The 20,657-nt window shown below is 46.3% G+C and overlaps 1 protein-coding gene across 5 annotated transcripts in view; it reads right to left on the bottom strand.

Moving 5' to 3' along the window:
• Nucleotides 1-11,664, bottom strand: part of LOC105477808 (monoglyceride lipase) — a 137,094-nt gene extending 125,430 nt beyond the window's left edge. Inside the window, exons 1-3 of one of the 5 annotated variants that reach the window (XM_011734598.2) lie at nucleotides 11,423-11,441; nucleotides 10,732-10,777; nucleotides 10,118-10,262 (exon numbers count right to left, since the gene is read on the bottom strand). In XM_011734598.2, the coding sequence (XP_011732900.1) occupies nucleotides 10,118-10,262; nucleotides 10,732-10,741 (155 nt within the window). In that variant the 5' untranslated portion in view covers nucleotides 10,742-10,777; nucleotides 11,423-11,441. The other 4 variants (XM_071092305.1, XM_011734599.3, XM_011734601.3 and 1 more) reach the window with 4 other exon arrangements.
• Between the last annotated feature and the right edge of the window lie 8,993 nt (nucleotides 11,665-20,657).

Genomic DNA, 20,657 nt, shown 5'->3' with positions numbered 1-20,657 from the left:
ACCACATGGACAAGAACTGAGGTGATCCTACCAACAGCCTGCCAACACCAGACGTGGGTAAAGCCATCCAAGACTGGCAAGCCTCTAGATGGCCTGCCAGTGCCTGCCAATCCACAACTGACCATAGATATATGCGGGAGCCTGGCTGGGAGCAGCAGAAGACCCACCCAGCTGAGCCCAGCACTAATCGCCAACCCACAGAATCAAGGGCTGAGTAACAGCAATAGATTCCTAACATACCCTAGACTATCTTGTCCACTCTGGATCCAGCACATGGCCCTTGTAGTAACAGTCTCACTCTCTGCAGCATAAACATTTCCACCAACCATGATAACGTAATCAGGACCAAAGGAAAAACATATGCCAAAGACCAGAGTACCTTAAGACATGGATTAAGGTATTCTTAATTTTCTGAAATTTGACTGGATGCTCTGAAAATTGGATGCTCTAAGGAAGGTTTATTTGAGTTGACTTCCAGCTATAATAGCTAAGGGTTGTTTGGTTCTCCTTCCAGTCAAGAGTTATGCCACAAATCTTGTACTGAGCTCCACATAAAAGAAAAGTGTTGAACTAACCTTATTATGTGTTATCTCAAAAAGAATTTCGCCACCAAAGGCCGGCTTCCTTGTGGCTTTTTTGTTTTGTTTACTTTGTAAAAGAAGCACCCAGCAACTGCAGAAGTTTATTAGGGAGCCTGAAATCTCCTTGACATAGAACTGAGTTTCATTTGAAGAAACAAAAAAGTTAAGAAAAAAAAAGGTGAGTAACTTGAGCCCTGGCGAAAGCCTGTGGCCTGGTGTGGTGAGGGCAGCAGTCAGGTTGGAATCTGTCAAAAGCATGACTGCTTTCACACTGGGTCCTCTGTGGCTGGTGCTTGCCATGAGGGTGGAGGGAAGTAAGGGGTAATGGTGGGCAATCGACAAGCCTGGCACAGGTCCAGAGTCCCCAGAACGATGGTGCAGGGAGATGAAGTGGACAAAGGAATCAGGAGAGTTTAAATTGACCCCTCAGGGAGCCCACATTTCTCTCTCACCCACACCACCCATGTGGGAAAGGTGCTATTAGTCCTTGTTTTAAAGATGAGAAAACTGCTGCAGTGATGGGTCAGTAGTGTCTCTGGGGGCCCATACCTGGCCAGTGTCGACCAGGGTGTGGTCCTGGCAGTCCTGCCCCAGGACCTCCGCTCTTCTCCATGCACCATTGGCTTTTGCTGTTCAGAGAGGCAATGTTTCCCTGAAACACGTTTCTTTAAGATTGACGGAACAGGATAAACAGAGGGGAACTTCTAAAATGTCTAAAGGCAGCAATTTCCTAACTAAAGGTTTTCAATCTCTAATCCAGTAGACTGTCAGTGACCTGGGAAAATTGACATGCCTTGATAAGGAGACATTAACCAGAGGCTGTATGTGGCCACATGTGCAGTTTTTTTGTGCCCTTCCATCTCTTTCCCTTTTCATTCTTTTTTCCCCTCCTTCCCTCCTTTTTGTTTGGGGCCCCCTCATAAGAGTCTGCCACTTTCTTCTGACCCTTGTTCTCCCAGAGGCCTCCTGGGCTCCTGTTCCTCCCACAGTTTCTCCCCTCCTCCCACCTATCTCCTGGATGCTCTAAGTAGGTCTCTGGTCATCTCTTCTGAGGTCCATCTGCCCTTATTAGCAGCCTCGGTGGGCATCACCTAAGTGCCCTAATACTGCTAACCACTGTCAACAGACCCAGCAAAATGGAGGCTGGCCATGGGAGATAGGGAGCTGGTACCTCTCCAAGCCCTGCTCCAAACCGGACATTTGCTCAAGTCCTTCCTGGGGAGGGCTAACTTGTAGTTTAAATTGATCAGAAGAAGGCATGGGGGAAACTTCTGAGGAAGAGCCCAAAGCAGAAGCAATGCATAATCAGGAGGCTGCCCTGCAGCCCTGAGCCAGCCCTGTGGCAGCCTGAGAAGCTCCTTTCACCCCCGGGCCTCAGTCTTTCCTTCTATGAAATGACGAAGGTAGCAAAGAACTCTGGGGTCACTGACCCCCATTTTGAGAGTCTCGTGGAGCCTGTGATCCATCTTCCTTTTCTAGAGAAGTGTATACACACCTTTGAGGTCAAAAGCCCCAGACTCTAACCCCCTAAAACTATCCATGAACCTACTGTAAGTCCCCAAAGTCAGGGACAGCTGCTGATGTCTAAAGATACCTTAGTGCTCAGTCTGTTGTTTTCCCACCCTTCTTTCTGTCCTCTATCCTTCCTCTGCCTTCTTTTTTCTCCTTCCTCTCTTCTCTTCTTTCTTTCTTCTCTCCTTCCTTCCCTTCCTTCCTTCCTTCCTTCCTTCCTTCCTTCCTTCCTTCCTTCCTTCCTTCCTTCCTTCATTCCTCCCTTCCCTCCCTCCCTCCCTCCCTCCCTCCCTCCTTCCTTCCTTACTTCCTTCCTTTCCTCCCTGCCTCCCTCCCTCTCTCCCATCCTCTCTTCAGACTGTCACTAGAGCTATGACTCCCTGAGAAGCATGTGGTTTGAATCTTTTTGGGGGAAGGTGAGGCATACCTTCTCATCATCATATACAAGAGACTGTGTGGAACACCATGCACAGGAACAAATGGTCAGCGTTAGCCTGGGAGCAAGGCATGTTAGCAGACAGCCACAAAGGTCAGCTTGGGCCAGCTGCAAGTGGAGGGACACATAGCACACAGCTCTTCTTACAGCTTCAAACACACAGAGAACAATGTCACCCCGTTTCACTCGCCGACCACCGCTGCATCCCCACCCCCATCCCCTAATGAACAAGGCTATGTGAAATGAAAAGAACCTCCTACCAACAAGAACCTTGGATGACCCTGCAATATGGGACAAGGGTCATCTTGTCATCTCAGCTGTAAAAATTTGCACCAGTAAAGACCATTTCCTCCGTGTATACAATGACCAATAGTTTGGTTTGCATTCATGGACAAAGTGCATCTGGGATTAAGATCTAAACCCAAAAGGTGCCAATAAATAGACAATGGTGGACAAAGGTTGCTATTCAGGAAGCAGCTTATTCTGCTATTTTTTTTCTTCGACTCTACTGCAAAATAAAGCCAGATTTGTATCAGCAGAACATTCTTACAGCAACTGGAAGAAATTATCCCTTAACGAAGCTGTTGAAAAACTCAACTGCAAGAATAGCAGCCGGCCTTGCCTCTTGCCATCAAAAGATCTTTTCTATTTGAACAGTATTTTTAAAAAGCCCTAAAGAAATGCCCTGTTTAAAAATAAAACAATTTGCTATGCTATCACAAAAGCAGAAGCATCAGAAGGAGAAATAACAGCTTCATACAAGAAAAAGAAACTTCTGAAAATTCTTAAAATGGACAAAATAACATACAGGTGCTACTAAAATGCAATAATCTGACTAAAAATAATGTCATTGCTAGAAAATGCATGGTAGGGCCCATTTTCTCAGAGTTTAAGAGTAAATTTTATGGAACAACAGACATAAGTCAAAGGTGCTTCACTTTTGATTCCTCCTTGTAGGGAGAGAGTGTAAGCTGATTCCTTCCTTCCCTTCAGCACAGTCACTTGTGATTCATATTGATTCATATTGTATGGTGGCGTCTGAAATGTAATCAGTTCATTGGCCACTGCTCCTTCTCCTCACTCCCCTCCTGGCTTATCCCAGGGCTGTGCCAACAAATGACCCGCAGCCTGCGGCGATCCCATGCGTCCTCCTTGCCACACAGCAGCCCCACCGTGTTCTGAGCTGAGAATATGCTAAAGGTGTGTGCTGTGAAGGAGAATCCCACATTCCCACACCCTCAATAACACCAGCTCCTTCTGACATCACACCAGAGACACCTGGGAGTCACCTTCCTTCTCCCTCTGCTGCCCATGCATCCTCAGGCATGGTCCCTGTTCATCTCTCCATCCCCCGCTACCACGAAGTGCTATGTCTTTGCCATGACTCGGCCTTCTTCGCCTTGCACCTAGATTACTATGAACCTCTCCATCTGGCTGGTTATTTGAGATACAAAGCTGGGACCCCTACACCCACCCTTTGGCTCATGCTTTTGTGTTTGGGTCCTCCCCCCACGTGCCCTTTCCAAGGGTGGAACACCATCCAGGCCACGGGACAGAAGGGCAAGTAGGAGCTGCGACCCAGCCCACACTTTGCTCATCAACTCACGGGGCAGCCTCTGCCCAGTGGGCACTTCTGTCTGATTTGCACAAAGGCTCTGCATGGCATAGCAGCAGCCCTGCCTCTAGGTCCTGGCTGCATCATATTATAATTATCCACGTGTTGGTCCATCCCCACCCCTTCATCAGATACATGATCTTTGCCACCCTTTCCCCACCCTGGCACCCAAGGACCATGTAGACGTCAATAAGGAAGTATTTGCTGAATGAATTGCTGTTTTGGATCCTGGGAGAGGAGAGCAAGGAGCCGTATGGGGGAGCCACAGAGCTGCATGCGAGGGGTGCTGAGTGGGAGCCAGGCCGTCCTCACCCCTGCAGAGACTGACAGAGCGGAGTTCAAAATGGCCACCTGAAGGGACAATAAGTTGTGTGATTTAGCTGACCCCAGGGACCATCTGTGCTACACCAGCTGGTTGGTGATGCGGGAACACCTGGTCGCAGGTGGCATGAGTTCAGAAGGGCCACAGGGTTCAGCAGCTGCGGCCTGGGGAGACGGAAATTCACACTCCCTTCTACGCTCAAAGAAGAAAACAGGACGTGCAGAAGGCTTCCCAGAACACTGAACAAACCCCCAAAGCAGGGGGTGCGAGAGAGAAAGCACTAAACAGCCGGCTGACAACCTGCTTAGAAAACCTAAGGGCGGGGAAAGAAAAGCCAGTCCCACCTTTGAGGACAAAGTCTCTGGAAGGCCGTGGGGATGGAATTATGTCCAAGCAGATGGTGAAAATTCTTCACCTCCAGATGGATCCAGATGGCTGGGAGGGGCCCTTATTTCCTAGAGCCACAGGTGCCACACCCGTGTCTGACTGGGGGCTGATGTGAGGAGGACATTACAAGGACGCAAGAAGGGGGGATGTTCTATACCACTTAAATCTACCCAGGCCTCAGGGCACGGCCTCTCCTCCAGGTAAACTGGCATAGGTGGTGGAAGTGCCTGAAGATGGCACTGCCCATTGCTGCAGACACACACAGGGAGTGAAGACTTCATGAAGAAAGGGATCAACATGGGCCTGGAACGGGAGGGCTGTGATGGGGGCCATCACTGAGCCCCACTCCAGGAGCAAGGGAAGGAACAGCAGGAGTGGGGAGCCCTGTCTTATTGGTTCTAGATCCACTGAAAGCGGCCACAGTTCTGAGAACTTGGGCAGGTTCCAGAAACGATGCCAGATCTCCCTTGCTAGTCCCTCCCCTGCCTGTGTTCCCCTTGCAGCACCTAGCTCCACGTCACCGGCAGGAAATTCCTGAGAACCATGCAGGCTGCACCTGGCCCCGAGGCAGCTCAGACCGGTGGAGCAGACCAGGTGGGAGAGGAGGGAGCCATGGGGAGGGGGTGGTTACAAAGTTCCTGGAGGGAAAAAGCCACGTGACCGAGGTCTGAGGCGAGAAAGGACTAGAAGGCAAGGCCAATAAGGTTCAGAGAAAGGGCTTCTGTTCCAGAAGGTCTCCATAAATGCAGGCAAATTGGGAACAAAATGCAAAACAGAGATTTAAAGGAGGAAGCACTTGCTGGAGGCCTGAGGGCAGGGCTCTGGAGGAAGTGGGGAGGGCTGGCCTCCCAGAGATGTGCCTTGGGACACCAGCGAGGGAGGGACAATCAAACTTTGAGCCAGTTCCTTCAATACACCAGTTGTTATCATCTTAACAGAAGCTACAGAAAAGAAAGTGGGCCAGTTCTTCAGAGTTGAGGGGCTGCCAGGAAGGCCAAGTGCGCGAGCGGATGGGTGCACTAGCGCTAGAGAAAGATGGGAGTGAGATGTGTCCACTCGGTACCCCTCTACTCAGCACCTCCTTCACGCCGGTCCTTGCAGATGAACAGCAAATATGGTCTGCTCCATACCTTGAATTCACTGCCTGGGAGGGGTCAGAGTTGTACAATCATATAATTACAGCCTGCTCTCCAGCCTTCCTGGTCATTCCAGTGTCAAATGAGGATATTTTTGGAGTCTAAGTCATCAAATTGCACATTGTTTTCACACCACACCCTTTCCCCCACCCAAGCACTGCCATTCAGTCATTCTCATGGGTAAGGAATTCTCACAGTTAACTTCCAGGTGTCCTTTCTATGAACTGAGAGCCACTTGGTGGGCTGAATTCAAAGGTGCTAAATATTTCTCAAAGAGGCACAAGAGCAACCGTGACTTCCTAGCTCAAGAGCCCACAAAGCAGCTCGCCCTCACCCATGGGCCAGTCTCCATCACCCTGTGATAGCATCAGTGGACATTTGCTCATGATCCAGTACCCTTTTTTTTTTTTTTTTTTGAGATGGAGTCTCACTCTGTCACCCAGGCTGGAGTGCAGTGGCGCAGTCTCGGCTCACTACAACCTCTGCCTCCTGGGTTCAAGCGATTCTCCTGCCTCAACCTCCCGAGTAGCCGGGACTACAGGCGTCTGCCACCACACCTGGGTAATTTTTTGTATTTTTAGTAGAGAGGGAGTTTCACCACTTTTGGTCAGACTAGTCTCAAACTCCTGACCTCAGGTGATCTACCCACCTCGGCCTTCCAATGTGTTGGGATTACAGGTGTGAGTCACTGTACCCAGCCAATATTTTTAAATTCCAGCATGCTGAATTGGATGAGGCAGCTAGTCAGCCAAGGGCATAAATTCCGCTTTTTCGTTGTTGTTGTTTTCAGAATAGACACATATCTCTGATCTATTTTTTTTTTTAAGAGACAGAATTTCAACATGTCGCCCAGGGTGGTCTCAAACTCCTGGTCTCAAGGCATTTCCCACCTCTGTCTCTGGAGTTTCTGGGCCACAGATGTGTACCACTGAACCCAGGTCATTTCCCACTTTTAATATATCATGAGCAAACGATTAGGGAGAATTCATTATTCTCTTCCTCTTTACCCTAGGAAGTGATCTTTACCCCAACTCAAAATCTAAAAATTTATCAGGAAAATACTAACTATAAACACAAAATCTGTCCTGCTTGGTGGTGTAAGGAGAACAACTGGATTTGGTCCACGTCAGAAGAATGTGGACCAAATCCCCCCGCCTTCCCCCACTGCCAGCAGGGGTCATTTGTAGAAAGATACTTTGTAACATTGGACTTCTGTTTCCTCATCTGTAAAAATGGGAATAGTAAGAATAATAATACTTGTCTCACAGATTGATGTGAAGGTAAAATGAGATAATGTGTGCACAGAATCTAGTCCAGACCCTAGAACATACTTGGCACTCAATTAATATGAGATAATTCTGCCATGCCTTAAGTATAAGATTTGTTATTACTGTAAATACTACAGCATGAATTTGCCTTGGCACTGCCAAATGGAGTTTAAGCTCTGATTCCTGATGATGAAATACAGACTCTGGCCTGCTATGTTAAAAACAGCACTGACGGTAAAGGCTAACCCAAGACATGCTTTCTCTTTCTCAGGGTCCAGTCTGAGGAGGCTGGTGTTTGTACGACAGAATTTGCTTCCATAAAGCGGGTTAAGCCAGGTTCCCAGTGCAGCGACTGACACCTGTGGCTTGGTGTTGCTCTGAGCCACCTGCAGAGCCACTCCTGGAACCCAGCAGGTCCTCTGAGGGCAATATGTCCTTGTAGGTGCTCATGGCAGGCTCCAGGAGCTGGAGGTAACTGATTGGCCAGAAAATCCACCCAAACCAGTACTGACTAACTGAGGCTGGCACAGATCCTTCTGCATAATAAGATATCCACGGGCCCCCGGGGTGGCTTCTGAGGTCCCGAGGGCCTCTATGAGAAAGAGAGCAGAGGCGGGGCTGGAGATGAGGTGCTCTTAACCCAGGTTTTGCCCACAGTTGGTAGAGTAGTGGGGGAGGGTTCAGTCTCCTCTTTTTTTGCCCCTTGCTTTTCCTCCCTTCTTTCTTCCTAACTGGGAAGAGGCAGGATTGCACAAAGCCAGGCCCTGGTTTTGCTGAAGAGGGGTAAAGAGACTGGGGGGAAAGATTGAAGCCCTGGTGATTTGAGGTCCCCTCCCTCTTCCTAAAAGCAGAATGAATGATTCTGTGCATGCAATAATAATAATACTTATTATAATGATGCTGCGGGGGTCTCCCAGATCATGCAAGAGGGCAGGCATGCTGAGCAGCTGCTCTCGGTTATGAAGATACAGAGGTGTTTCATGCTGGCTGGCACAAACGTCTGCCCTGAGCCCCCACGCTAGGATCCCCAAGGCTGCCCCAAGATCCAGCAAGCACAGGGTTAACATGAGTCATGACAAGGGGCCTCCAGGACCTCTGCATCATCTCCAGGGGCTGGAGGCAGGGCAGGTAGGACCTTAGCCAGTCCCTTCCTCTTTGGTAAACTGAGGAAAACACAACAGAAAGTGTTCATTGAGCCGCACATGCTCATGGTTCTGTTGCTCTTTCTATTTCAGTACTCCTGCCCTCAATATTTTTTTCCCTTTACCTTTTCTAGACCCATATTTTTCTTCCAAATTCTGGGGCTGAACTGCCCCAGCCATCCACCCCTGTTCTTAAGCCCATCAGCAACCACCATAAGGCGGACGCTGACATCCAAGAGGCAGCCCAGTTTAAATTCAGAAGTTGAGTTATCATTTCTAACTAGAGCAAAAGCAACGGAGCAGAGAGAGCTCCCTGCAATGCAACTTCAGCACAGAGATTGTGAAAACCATTCGCAGGCGAGGAGAGGGCAGGGCAGCCAACTTGACCATTTCGAACACACTCACCCACCGCCCTCCCCCTGTGCCAGGACTGCAGAACCTCTTTATTTTGTTGACTTCGAACTAGGACAACCTCACTACTTAACCAACAAAGCCCCCCAAGTCTGAGACTCAGATTAAAAACTTCTATTTTCAATTATTTGTCCTCTTTCTGTATATTGATCAAATTACCACAAACCACTAATCTGTTAGAAATTAATCCAAGATTGAGCAATTCTACAGCCAGTTAAGACAGAGTGGAGAATTAATGATTAATTAGCATCATAATGCTCGACAACCCCCCACACTTCCTCTAATGCATATGCACGTACAGACACATTCTTTAAGAAATGTATTACCAGAACTGGTAGGAACCCTTCTCAGCACATTACACACTTCAAAACACTAGAGAGAAACCATAGTCAGTATGTATAGCTGCCCTGAAGCTGTGACTCTACGCCGGGTTTTAAAAGTCCGTATCTCTGTGTTTTTGATGTGAGGCTCCCTGAATCATACCTTGATGAAGACAGAGAAGAAATTTTACACCTGTGTGAGGGTTGGGTGATTACTGGAGCACAAAGAGAGACATGATCCAACCACACAATGATCCCTAGGAGACAAGAGGCCTACAAAACAGGTAAAATGTCCCTGGAACAGGAAATGTTCACTTGTCACCAGGCCAACTGGTTACCACAAATAAATTCTTTTTCCAAATAACACACACAAGCAGGGTTTTCCTGCTTCATCCAAGAGGAGGGAGCAGCAGCAGGAGACCAACTGTCTTGCGTGTAGTCCCAGTGCCTGCTTCTAATAGCAAGACAAATCCTTGATGGAAAATGTACAAAGTAATTGAGCAGGCAAGGAATCGGAAGGAAATACCCAGGCCCCTGTCTTCCTGGTGACACATGTATGCCATCTTCTGAAGCTCAGAAACAAGCAGGAAAAGAGAGCAAAGGTGAAGATATATGTATTACTTCGGGTTTCTCATCCATCTAGGGGATTTTCTTTAATTGTTGGGTTTGATTTTAAATGAATGCCTGTACAACAGGAAATCAACTCCAGTACAAAAAATAAAGTCATGTGGAATTTTTGAAAATTGCCATACGGTAGGATCCATATCTGAGTTGTTATAATGGAAAAAGAATTCCTGCTTCTTAATTTAAAAATTATAAAGTATACATTTTAGCTTTGTTAACATTGCTCAGCCTAACGTTAAAATAGCAGGGGAAGTAGGTCATAGAGAAAGCGGCCCCGCCCCAGATGGCACATGATAACGACCAGAGGAGAAGCAGGGGTCAAGCTCCCCTGTCACCTGGGGTGACTCTTTAAGGAAGACTTACTTGGGTGTGCCTGTGGGTTTCCAGTACCTGCAGAAGAGGTACTGTCCATCTGCATTGACCAAGTGAGGGAGATCCTGGTAGGGAATGCTCTGCGGGGTCCGCCTGGGGGAACTTTCCTCTGGCATTCTGGAAGGGTCTTCAGATCCTAGAAGGAAAGTGACATATTCCAAAGTCAGAAATATCTCAAGAACATGTATGGATAGGAGAGAAAAGCCTAGTTCAGAGTCAGTAACATTTTTTTAAAAGCAGTTTTAAAAACCCCTCCGTTTCAAAGGTTTAAAAAATACATATATTTCTTGCAAACCTCTCCAAGACTGAAAAATCCCATTTGTTCTTAAGAAAATGCTCACTTTATTTTTTAAGTGCCTCATTACAGCTTTTCCCCCTTCCCATCTGTGTTTATTTTAAATCATTTCAGGAAACTTCATCTTAAAGACTATTTTAGCTGTAATCAAGTGGAAATTACAGTCAGCTCTATGGGTACAAAGACCCAGCTGCAAGAAGACCCATCTATCTTAAAATCTCCAAGGAACAGTTTCAAGTGGGCACAGTAATGAGGTGGATGATACTCAGATTATTCCTCCCATCTGAAATTCCAAGGATACATGACAAACCTGTTTCCATTATGTGCTGGCGTTTGCATTCCACAACCACGACAGCCTGGAGAATCAGAACCAGGCAAACCCGGCTGTTCCCTCATCTAGGCGGCCCCAAGGCAGCATGAAGGCAGCTCCCGAGCCCTCTTCCCGCACCCAGACCCTGCCTTTCGTGCTGGGGCGCTCAGCCGGGAGCCTGCTTCCAGCTCCCACTGGCAGGCTCTCCGGGGCTCCCCTCCCTCCCCAGGGCGGGGAGCGGCGCTGCGAATCTCCACTACTAGTTCATGTCATCACTTTTCCTAAACAAATCGCTGGAGGGGCTTGGAGCAGGGAGGGGCCCGGGAAACTGGGAAACTAGCTCGGCGCACACCGAGGCACCTCGCAGACGCACAAATGCGGGTGCCCGAGGCAAAGTCGCCCCCAAGGTTTCTCACAAACTTTGCTTCCTGCGCGTCTCCGACAGTACAGGACATGTAGCCCCGCAGCTGTCATCGGAAATGCCCCTGGGAAAACCGGGGGGCGCTTCGCCGGTGTCTGCACCGGGGAAGGTGGGGACTAGAAAGATGGAGTTGATGGGGACAAGTTGGTTTGGGGGCTGGTGCGAGGGAGCAGGGAGGGCGCGCGCGCACACACACGCGCGCACACAAGGACACGCGCGCACACACACACCGTGAACACACACACGCACACATGGGTAGAGGGAGCTCACGCCGGGTGTTTCCGGGACCCCGATGCTGCTCCCCACCCCTGACGGCGGCACTGGCGGGCTGGGGCGGGGGCCGGGAGGCAGTTACCGGGGCCACGAGCGCCGCTGTCGCGTTCCCCGAGCGCCGCGGATCTTCGTTTGCGGCGGGCTAGGGCCGGGACGAGCTGCGCGCGACCGGCTTCGCGGCGACAGGGTGCGGCGTCTGCGCCGCCACTTTATCCCCGGGCCGGCTCGGCGGCGGGGGCGGCCCGAGGTGGGTGGGGACGCGCGGGACCCGGCGGGCGGCGGGCGGCGCGGGGAGGCGGCGCCCGGGGCCCACGTGTGCCCGGCCCGCGGGGAGGAGCGGGGGCGCCGCCCGCCGACCCAGCCACGCACTCCTCTCCTCCCCGCCTCGTGGACAGCCGCGCCCCGGGGTGGCCGCCCGGGGACTATCAGGGAGGTCTGAACTGAGCTGGGTTCATCGGAGCCTCAGCGCAGGAGGACACACCACATCCCCGGGCACACGCGCGCACACATACCCACAGGCACCGCACGTACACAGACAACGCGCGCAGGGCCGCACACATACCACACGTGCACACATGTGCACTCCCAAAGTCACTACACTGCATGGACATACCGACACACATCCCAGAGATCCTACATGCATACAGACACACACAGACCACACATGCATGCACACACACAGCCCCAGCGACACAAAGACACCTGACATCCACAGAGACACACAAACTCACTTAGATTCACATAGAAAGTAATGCAGAGACATAGGCACAGACAACCCACAGAGACACAGACGTGCACAGACATCTGCAGACTACACACCTGGCCCACACATATACACAGACACACTCACATCATACACCTGCAATGATACACACACATCATACACACGCAGTCATACACACACACACTCACACCTCATGCAGTCAGACACATACAGTACTGGAGGGGGAATTAGTCGGGCGTGGTGGCACGCGCCTGTAGTCCCAGCTACTCAGGAGAATCGCTGGAACCCGGGAGGCGGAGGTTGCAGTGAGCGGAGACCACGCCATTGCACTCCAGCCTGGGTGACAGAGTGAGACTCCATCTCGGGGGGAAAAAAAATGCTGGAGGGGGTCCACGTGACTCTTGGTAGTGTAAAAGCAGATGGTGTATGCCTACAAATGCCTTGTCCCTTCCCGGCAATCCCCAGCAACCCTCCCATGCCCAGTGGCTGTGACCCCCAGATAAAACCTCTGGTGCATCTACACAGGCCAGGGCACAGTCTGAGCTCTGTCCAGTATAACTAGCAACGTGGCCGTGGAGGATACGGCCACTGGACTGAGACTCCAGACCACCTGGGTTGAACATTAGCTCTTCCGCTTGCTCTTTGAGCCTCAGTCTACCACCTTCAACCTGTGAGTGATATACCTATGCCCCAGTGAAATGTCCCTGACTCACACTGACCTCAAGAGGCCTTCCTGTCTTTCCTCCTCTGCAAAAAATTCTACACCATAGCAGCATTGAGAACTGTGTCTCAGCGTCACACTGTGTGTGTCCAATGAGGCCCAGGTTGTTGTAGAGCCTGTGGTCTAACTCGAGAAATAAAACAACAGCCTTTGAGCAGTGGCTTGAGTTGTAGGCACTGCTGAGCGTGACTCACCCACTCTCTGGCCTCTGGCAGGCCACCACGCCTGGAGCAGAGGAGTGGCCAAGTGACTTCTGGTCTGGGCAGCTCTACAGAATCCATGCAAGATAGGTTGAGGGGCAGCAGTCTCAGGGGCAGGAAGCTTGGGGGCTTCACTCAAAGCTGGACACGCTAAGTGCACTGGATTTCCGTGGGTTATAATTCATTGAAAGGAAGGGTGGTTGGGGGTCTGATGGATGCTTTTATCAAGCCATTATTTCACATGTTCCTGGCTCTAACATTTCATGATTTAAAATACACAGCTTGAAAATTTGGAGGAGAGGCCGGGCTCAGTGGCTCATGCCTGTAATCCCAGCACTTTGGGAGGCCAGGCGGGTGGATCACCTGAGGTCAGGAGTTCGAGATCAGCCTGACCAACATGGTGAAACCCCATCTCTACTAAAAATACAAAAATTAGCTGGGTGTGATAGCAGGCACCTGTAATCTCAGCTACTCAGGAGGCTGAGGCAGGAGAGCCACTTGAACCCAGGAGGCGGAGGTTGCGGTGATTACACTCCAGCCTGAGTGAAAAAGCAAGGCTCTGTCTCAAAAAAAAAAAAAAGGTTTTGAGGAGAGCCTTAACTGAAGTTGTCAGAGGGATCTCAGTAGAAGTGACATTGCAAACTTGAAGAGATCCCCAAAACTTGGTTATGGACAGAACTGAGACTGTGGTGTGTGGCCAGCCAACTGGGAATTTGGGACTTAAGAGACAGATCCTATTGTTCTGTATCTGGCTTTTTCTTGTAATTAAACTTATTCTGAGATAATTGTAGATTCTTATGCAGTTGTAACAAATAATACGGAGAGATGCTATGTGCCCTTTACTCAGTTTCCTGCCGTGGCAACTTCTCACAAACCACAGTAAATATCACAACAGGATACTGACACTGATGCAGTATCTGTAGTCAAGCTACGAAACGTCTCCATCCCACAAAGTGGCACCCTTTTATAGCCACATCCACTTCCCTGTCATCCTCACTTCCCTAGAACCCCTGGCAACCACTATTTTGTTCTCCATTTCTAAAATTTTGTCATTTCAAGGATATTTTATGAATAGAATCATAAAGTACATAACCTCTAGGATTCACCTTTTCATTCAGCGTAATTCCAGGTGGTTGGGTGTAGCAGTCCACAGTATGGAAGTACCACAGTGTGCCTAACAAGTCATCTGCTGAAGGATATCTGCGTTGTTTCCAGTTTTTGATGATTAAGAATAAAGCTACTGTAAACCTCCATGTTCAGGTTTTTGTGTGAACCTAAGTCTTCATTTCTCTGAGATGAGGGCCCAGGAGTGCAATTGCTGAGCTGTATGGAAATTGTGAGTTTTTAAAGAGAATGCCAAAATGTTTTCCAGAGTGACTGTAGTATTTTACATTCCCACCAGCCGTGTAGGAGAGATCCAGTCTCTCAGCATTCACGTCAGCATGTAGTGTTGTCACCATTTTAAAAATTTTAATCTTTCTGTTAAGTGTGTAGTGATGATATTTCACTATGGTCTTTAATTTGCTTTTGCCTAATGGCTAGTGTTATTTCATGTGCTTATTTGCCATCTATATATCCCATTCAGTGAAATGTCTCTTCTTGTCTTTTGGCTATTTTCTTGCCCCCCCCCACCCCCCCCTTTTTTTTTTCTGAGACTGAGCCTCACTCTGTAGCCCAAGCTGAAGTGCCGTGGCACCTTCTTGGTTCACTGCAACCTCCACCTCCCAGGCTCAAGCAATTCTCATGCCTCAGCCTTCCGAGTAGCTGGGACTACAGGTGCAGGCCACCATACCTGGCTAATTTTTTGTATTTTAGTAGAGATGGGGTTTCATCATGTTGTCCAGGGTGGTCTCAAATTCCTGAGCTCAGGTGATCCACCTGGCCTCAGCCTCCCAAAGTGCTGGAATTACAGGCATGAGCCACCGTGCCCATCATTTAGGCTATTTCCTTCCTTCCTTCCTTCCTTCCTTCCTTCCTTCCTTCCTTCCTTCCTTCCTTCCTTCCTTCCTTCCTTCCTTCCTTTCCTTCTTTCTTTTCTTTTCTTTCTTTTTTTTTCTTTTCTTTTTTTTTTTTTTTTGAGACAGGGTCTCACTCTGTCACCCAGTCTGGAGTGCAGTGTACGATCTCTCACTGCAACCTTTTGGCTATTTTCTAATTGTTTGCTTGTTGATTTTTTACTGTTGAGTTTTGAGAGTTCTTGGTATATTCTAGACATTAGTCTATGAGATACTAGATATGTGATTTGCAAATATTTTCTTCCAGTCTGTAACTTGTCTTTTAATCCTTTTAACAAGGTCTTTTGCAGAGTAAAAGTTTTCATTTTGATCAGAAACAATTTATCAATTTTTTGTTTTATGGATTATGCATTTGATGTCAAGTCTAAGAACTCTGTGTAGTCCTACCTCAAGAGATTTTTTCCTGGTTTTCTCTAAAAGTTATATAGATTTACATTTTATGCTTAAGTCTGTAACCTACTTTGAATTACTTTTTGTCTGGAGTGTGAGATTTAGATCAAGGTTCATTTGTCTCTACATGTCCCATTGCTCCAGCACAGTTTGTTTGAAAGGCTGCCTTTCCTCCATTGAATTGCTTTTGCACATTTGTAAAATTCAACTGGCCTGCTTGTACAGGTCTGTTTCTGGGTTCTCTATTTTGTTTCCTTGGTCTGTGTCTATTCCTCCACCAATAACACACAGTCTTGATTATTGAAGTTCTCTATAAATCTTGAAATTGAATAGACTGGTTGCTCTCACTTTATTCTTCTTTTACAAGACTTTTTTTTTTTTTTTTTTTTTTTTTTTTTTGCTAGAGAAGAAATCTCTCCATGTTGTCCAGGCTGGTCTTGAACTCCTGGCCTTATGCTGCCCTCCCACTGTGACCTCCCAATGCACTGGGATTATAAGTATGAGCTACCACACTCAGTCTATAAGATTCTTTTAACTATTCTAGTTCCTTCACCTTTCAATATAAATTTTAAAATAATCTTGTTTATATTCATTAAAAATCTTGCTGGGATTATGATAGGAATTTCATTAAACATGTATATTTTTCAAGAACTGACATTTTTACTATTAAGTCTTCCAATCCATGAACATGGGTATATACGTCCGTTTATTTAGTTGTTCTTTGATTCCTTTCATAAATGTTGCATAGTTTTCAGCATACAAGTTCTATACACATTTGGTCAAATTTATACCTTTTTAAAAATAAGTAATTACAAATGTTAGGTATATTTAATTTCAGTTTCCACATGTTAATTTCTAGCATATAGAGATAAAATTGATTTTTGTATGTTGATCTTGTATCCTGTAATCTTGTTGAACTCACTTATTAAATACAGAGATAGGGTTCTTTTTTTTTTTTTTTTCCTGTTGGCATCTATTGTCTTCTGTAATCCAGGAGGCTTTGGGTTTTTGGTGTTTGGTTTTATTTGTAGCTTACTTGGGGTTTTCTACATAAAACGTCATTATGTTTGAAGTGAGTTTCTTGTAGACAACATATACTTGTATCATTTTAAAAAATCCATTCTGCCAATGTCTGTCTTTTAGTTGGTATATTTAGACCATTTACCTTTAATGTAATTATCGTATTGTTATGTTTTAAGTCTGCCATTTTATTTTTATTTCTGTTCTCTTAATTTTTTTTTTATCTGTTTTCTTTTTCTTTTCTTCTTCTGGGTTACTTGCACAGGAATTTTTTCTTGTTTTGTTTTGTTTGATTTGGTTTGGTTTTGAGATAGAGTCTTGCTCTGTCGCCCAGGCAGACATCTTGGCTCACTGCAACCTCTGCCTCCCGGGTTCAAGCAATTCTCATGTCTCAGCCTCCCAAGTCTGGCTAATTTTTGTATTTTTAGTAGAGATGAGGTTTCACTATATTGGTCAGGCTGGTCTCGAACTCCTGACCTCAGGTGATCCACCGGCCTTGGCCTCCCAAAGTGTTGGGATTACAGGCCTGAGCCACCATGCCCAGACTGTTTTGTTTTGTTTTGTTTTTGAGACAGGGTCTCACTCTGTTGCCCAGCCTGGAGTGCCATGATGTGATCACAGCTCACTGCAGCCCCAACTTTCTAGATTAAGTCATCCTCCCACCTCAGCCTCCTGAGTAGCTGGTACTACAGATGTGTGCCACTGTGCCCAGCTAATTGTTTTTTTTCTTGGCAAAGATAGGGTTTCACTATGTTGCCCTGGCTGTTCTCAAACTCCTAGGCTCTGAGCCTGCCTGCCTTGGCCTACCAAAGTGCTGGATAATTATAGGCATGAGCCACCAGGCCTGGCCAGGAACATTTTAAAATTCCAGTTTTATTTATGTAGACTGTGTTTGAGTGTATTTCTTTGTACAGACTTTTTATTGGTCGCTCTATGTACTGCATTTTATGTATCATATCTTACTGATGTCACTTTACTAGTTCTAATGCAATATAAAAACCTAACATCTTATGTCCCTTTACTCTGCACCATTTATACTCTAATTGCCTTAACTATTTTCTCTACAAACTCTGAGAATCACATCAGATAGTATTAAAATTTTTGCTTCAACCATCAAATATAATTTAGAAAAGAGAAGAATAAAAGTCTATTTTATTTGCCCATAGTTTTGTTCACTGTGTTCTTTCTTCCTGATAGTACAAGTTTTCTTCTTTTATCATTTCTTTTCCATTTAGATAAATTCCTTGAGCCATTCTTTGAGGATGGGTCTGCTGGCAAAAATTTTCTTAGTTTTGCTTTGTCTGAAAATATCTTGATTCCCCTTCATTCCTGAAGCATATTTTCACTAGATAAAGAATTCTGGTTTAAAAATTATTTTCTTTCAGTATTTGAAAAATATTGTGCCACTACATTCTGGCCTTAATGCTATCTGATAAGATATCCATTGTCATTCAAATTTTTTTTCCTTATAGGAAACATGCATTTATCTTTCCCTGCTGTCGAGATTTTTTTCTTTGTCTTTAGTTTTCAGAAGTTTGACTATGATGTTTCTTGCTATGGGTTTCTTTGGGTATATTTTATTTGGAATTCATTCAGCTTTTTAATTTATAGTTTTTTGTTTTTTTTTTTTTTTGGTCTCCTGACAAATTTGAGACATTTTCAGCCATTACTTATTTGAGCACTTTTTCAGCCTCACCCTCTTTTCTCTTCTCTTTTTGGGACTCTGATGACATGAATGTTTGAACTTTTCTTATAGTTCCATAGGTCCCTGAGGGCTCTGTTCATTTTGGGGTTTTTTGGTGTTTCTTTTTTTAATACTATTTTATCTCTGTTATTCAGTTGTGTCATTTCTATTGTCTTATGTTCCAGCTTATTGAACTGTCCCCTCTATTTCACTTTTGAGCCCATCCATTGAGCTTTTTATTTCAGTTATTGTATTTTTCAACTCGAAAATTTCCATTTGGTTCTTTATATCTTCTATTTCTTTGCTAAGAATGTCTATCCCTTTGCTGAGACTTTTTATTTTTCATTTGTTTCAGGCATGTTTATAATTGCCTGTTGGAGCACTTTTTATTCTGGCTGCTTTAAAAATCTGTTTGTTTGTTTTTCTGTTGGCATCTATTGTCTTCTCTAATCCAGTGTTAGATCTTTCTGGTTCTTGATAAGATAAATGATTTTCTATTGAAATTTGGTTGTTTTTGTATTATGTCATCAAACTCTGGATCTTATTTAAACCTTTTGTTTTACCTGTTTTTCTTTAGAGTCACAGATGTGTGAGGCAAAACAAAAAACCCAAGGAACTCACCATTATGTTGTTCCTCAGGTCCTGAGGTCCACAGCAGGTTTGGCTTTTATCTCTACCTTTCAGCATTCTCTTACATTGGTTTTATACATAATGTCCAGGGTTTTTAGTCATACTTAGTGGGAAAAGTAGGGAAAAGCACATCTACTCCACCTTTGCAGATGTAGAAGTCTTGTATCTGGCTTTTTACTTCAGTAGGGAAATCAGTGGGCCACCAGGCCCCTACTTGCCCATGTGTCCACCTAGATCTCTAGGGGAGGATTATTCTAGATGCAGTGATCTCCAAGACAAGTGTTGGTTGTCAGGCTCTGCTCCTACAGCCTGGGATGAAAAGGTAAGGGTTGCAATTCAAGTAAAGGTGGCATCTTTCTGCCCCCACAAGTTGATATGATTTGGGTCTGTGTCCCCACCAAATCTCATTTTGAACTGTAATCCTCAATGTTGAAAGTGGGGCCTGGTGGGAGGTGAATGCATCATGAGGGTGGATTTCTCATGAATGGTTTAGTGCCATTCCCCCTTGGTATTGTCTTGGTGATAGTGAGTGAGTTCTTGTGAGATCTGGTTGTTTAAAAGTGTGTAGCACCTTTCCCTCTCTCTTGTTTCTACTCTGACCATGTAGGATGTGCCTGCTTTCCCTTCACATTCTGCCATGATTGAAAGTTTCCTGAGGCCTCCTAGAAGCAGAAGCCACTATGCTTCCTGTATAGCCTGCAGAATCATGACTCAATTAAATCTCTTTTCTTTATAAATTATCCAGTCTCAGGTATTTCTTTATAGCAGCATGAGAATGGGCTAAAACACAAATGTTCTTGTGTGGCCTTCAGAGATGCTCTGAGGTTTGAGGAGAGTGGAACACACTGGAAATACCTGTGAAGAGAAAAGGAGAAAGAGCAAGCTAGGAGACAGTAAGAAGACCAAGAGTTTCTCTTATTAGCAGTTTTAATATATGTGAATATTGCACAAGAATTTGGGTGGTTGTATACTTCAATTATAAACCACTTCTAATGGGAAAGGAGTGGAGGCTGGGAATGAAAATGGTACGGAAAGTGAATGATAGAGAAAAAGCAAGACTGTACCATCAAACTTAAGGGAAAATAAAGTTGGGCAAAAATACATAAGCTTCAGAAGCAAGTTCCACTGACTAGTGGTGCTACTTCCTGGTGAGTTACTATACTTTGCTAAGCCTGCCTCCTCACCTGAAACAGGGGAATGTGGATAGGAATACCCTCTCTAGGGCCTTGGCCAAGAAGGACTGAACATGTCTAGGGAGAAATCAACATGGTGCTTGGTGGCTAGTCAGCTTGCATTAAGTCAAGGGTGGCAGCTTGGGGGCCTTCACGTTAAGTCTGACCCAATAAAAATTATTTCTATATCTGAAATGGTTTTTTAAATGTGGGTTTTAAAAATTGGTGATTTCACATGCAAATCCAGATTCCTAGCTTTTCTCAAAGAGCTGAAGGATATGGTTACACTGGTCTGTTAGTGTTGGATGATGGGTTGAGCATAAAGTGCCTGCAGGGGCAGCTAGATTTGAGGATCTGGAGCTGAAGAAGAAGGTCAGACTGGAGACAGAGATGTGGGCGTTGGCCAGAAATGGCCCTTGCGGCTGTGGGGGAGAGTGTGCTGACCCAGGAGAGTGGGCAGGTAGAGGTGTGACCTGGCAGCCTGCATACTGCACCTGGTCAGCAGGAGATTTGGCCTGCACAGTGCTTTATTGATATTTGGTTGAATTAGTAGCCAGTTTCTGAAAATCATGGCATTTCACATAGCAACGCTGGTTGTGTAAAAGGCCAAAGGTCTGGCAACATGGGGTTCCATCTGGACTGGCAGCGGCCTGCACTGCGGCTGGGGGGAGGCTGC

The sequence above is a fragment of the Macaca nemestrina genome, chromosome 2, assembly GCF_043159975.1.
Source record: "Macaca nemestrina isolate mMacNem1 chromosome 2, mMacNem.hap1, whole genome shotgun sequence".
In the NCBI taxonomy this organism is placed as follows: Eukaryota; Metazoa; Chordata; class Mammalia; order Primates; family Cercopithecidae; genus Macaca; species Macaca nemestrina.
This window is presented reverse-complemented; position numbering and strand designations above follow the sequence as displayed.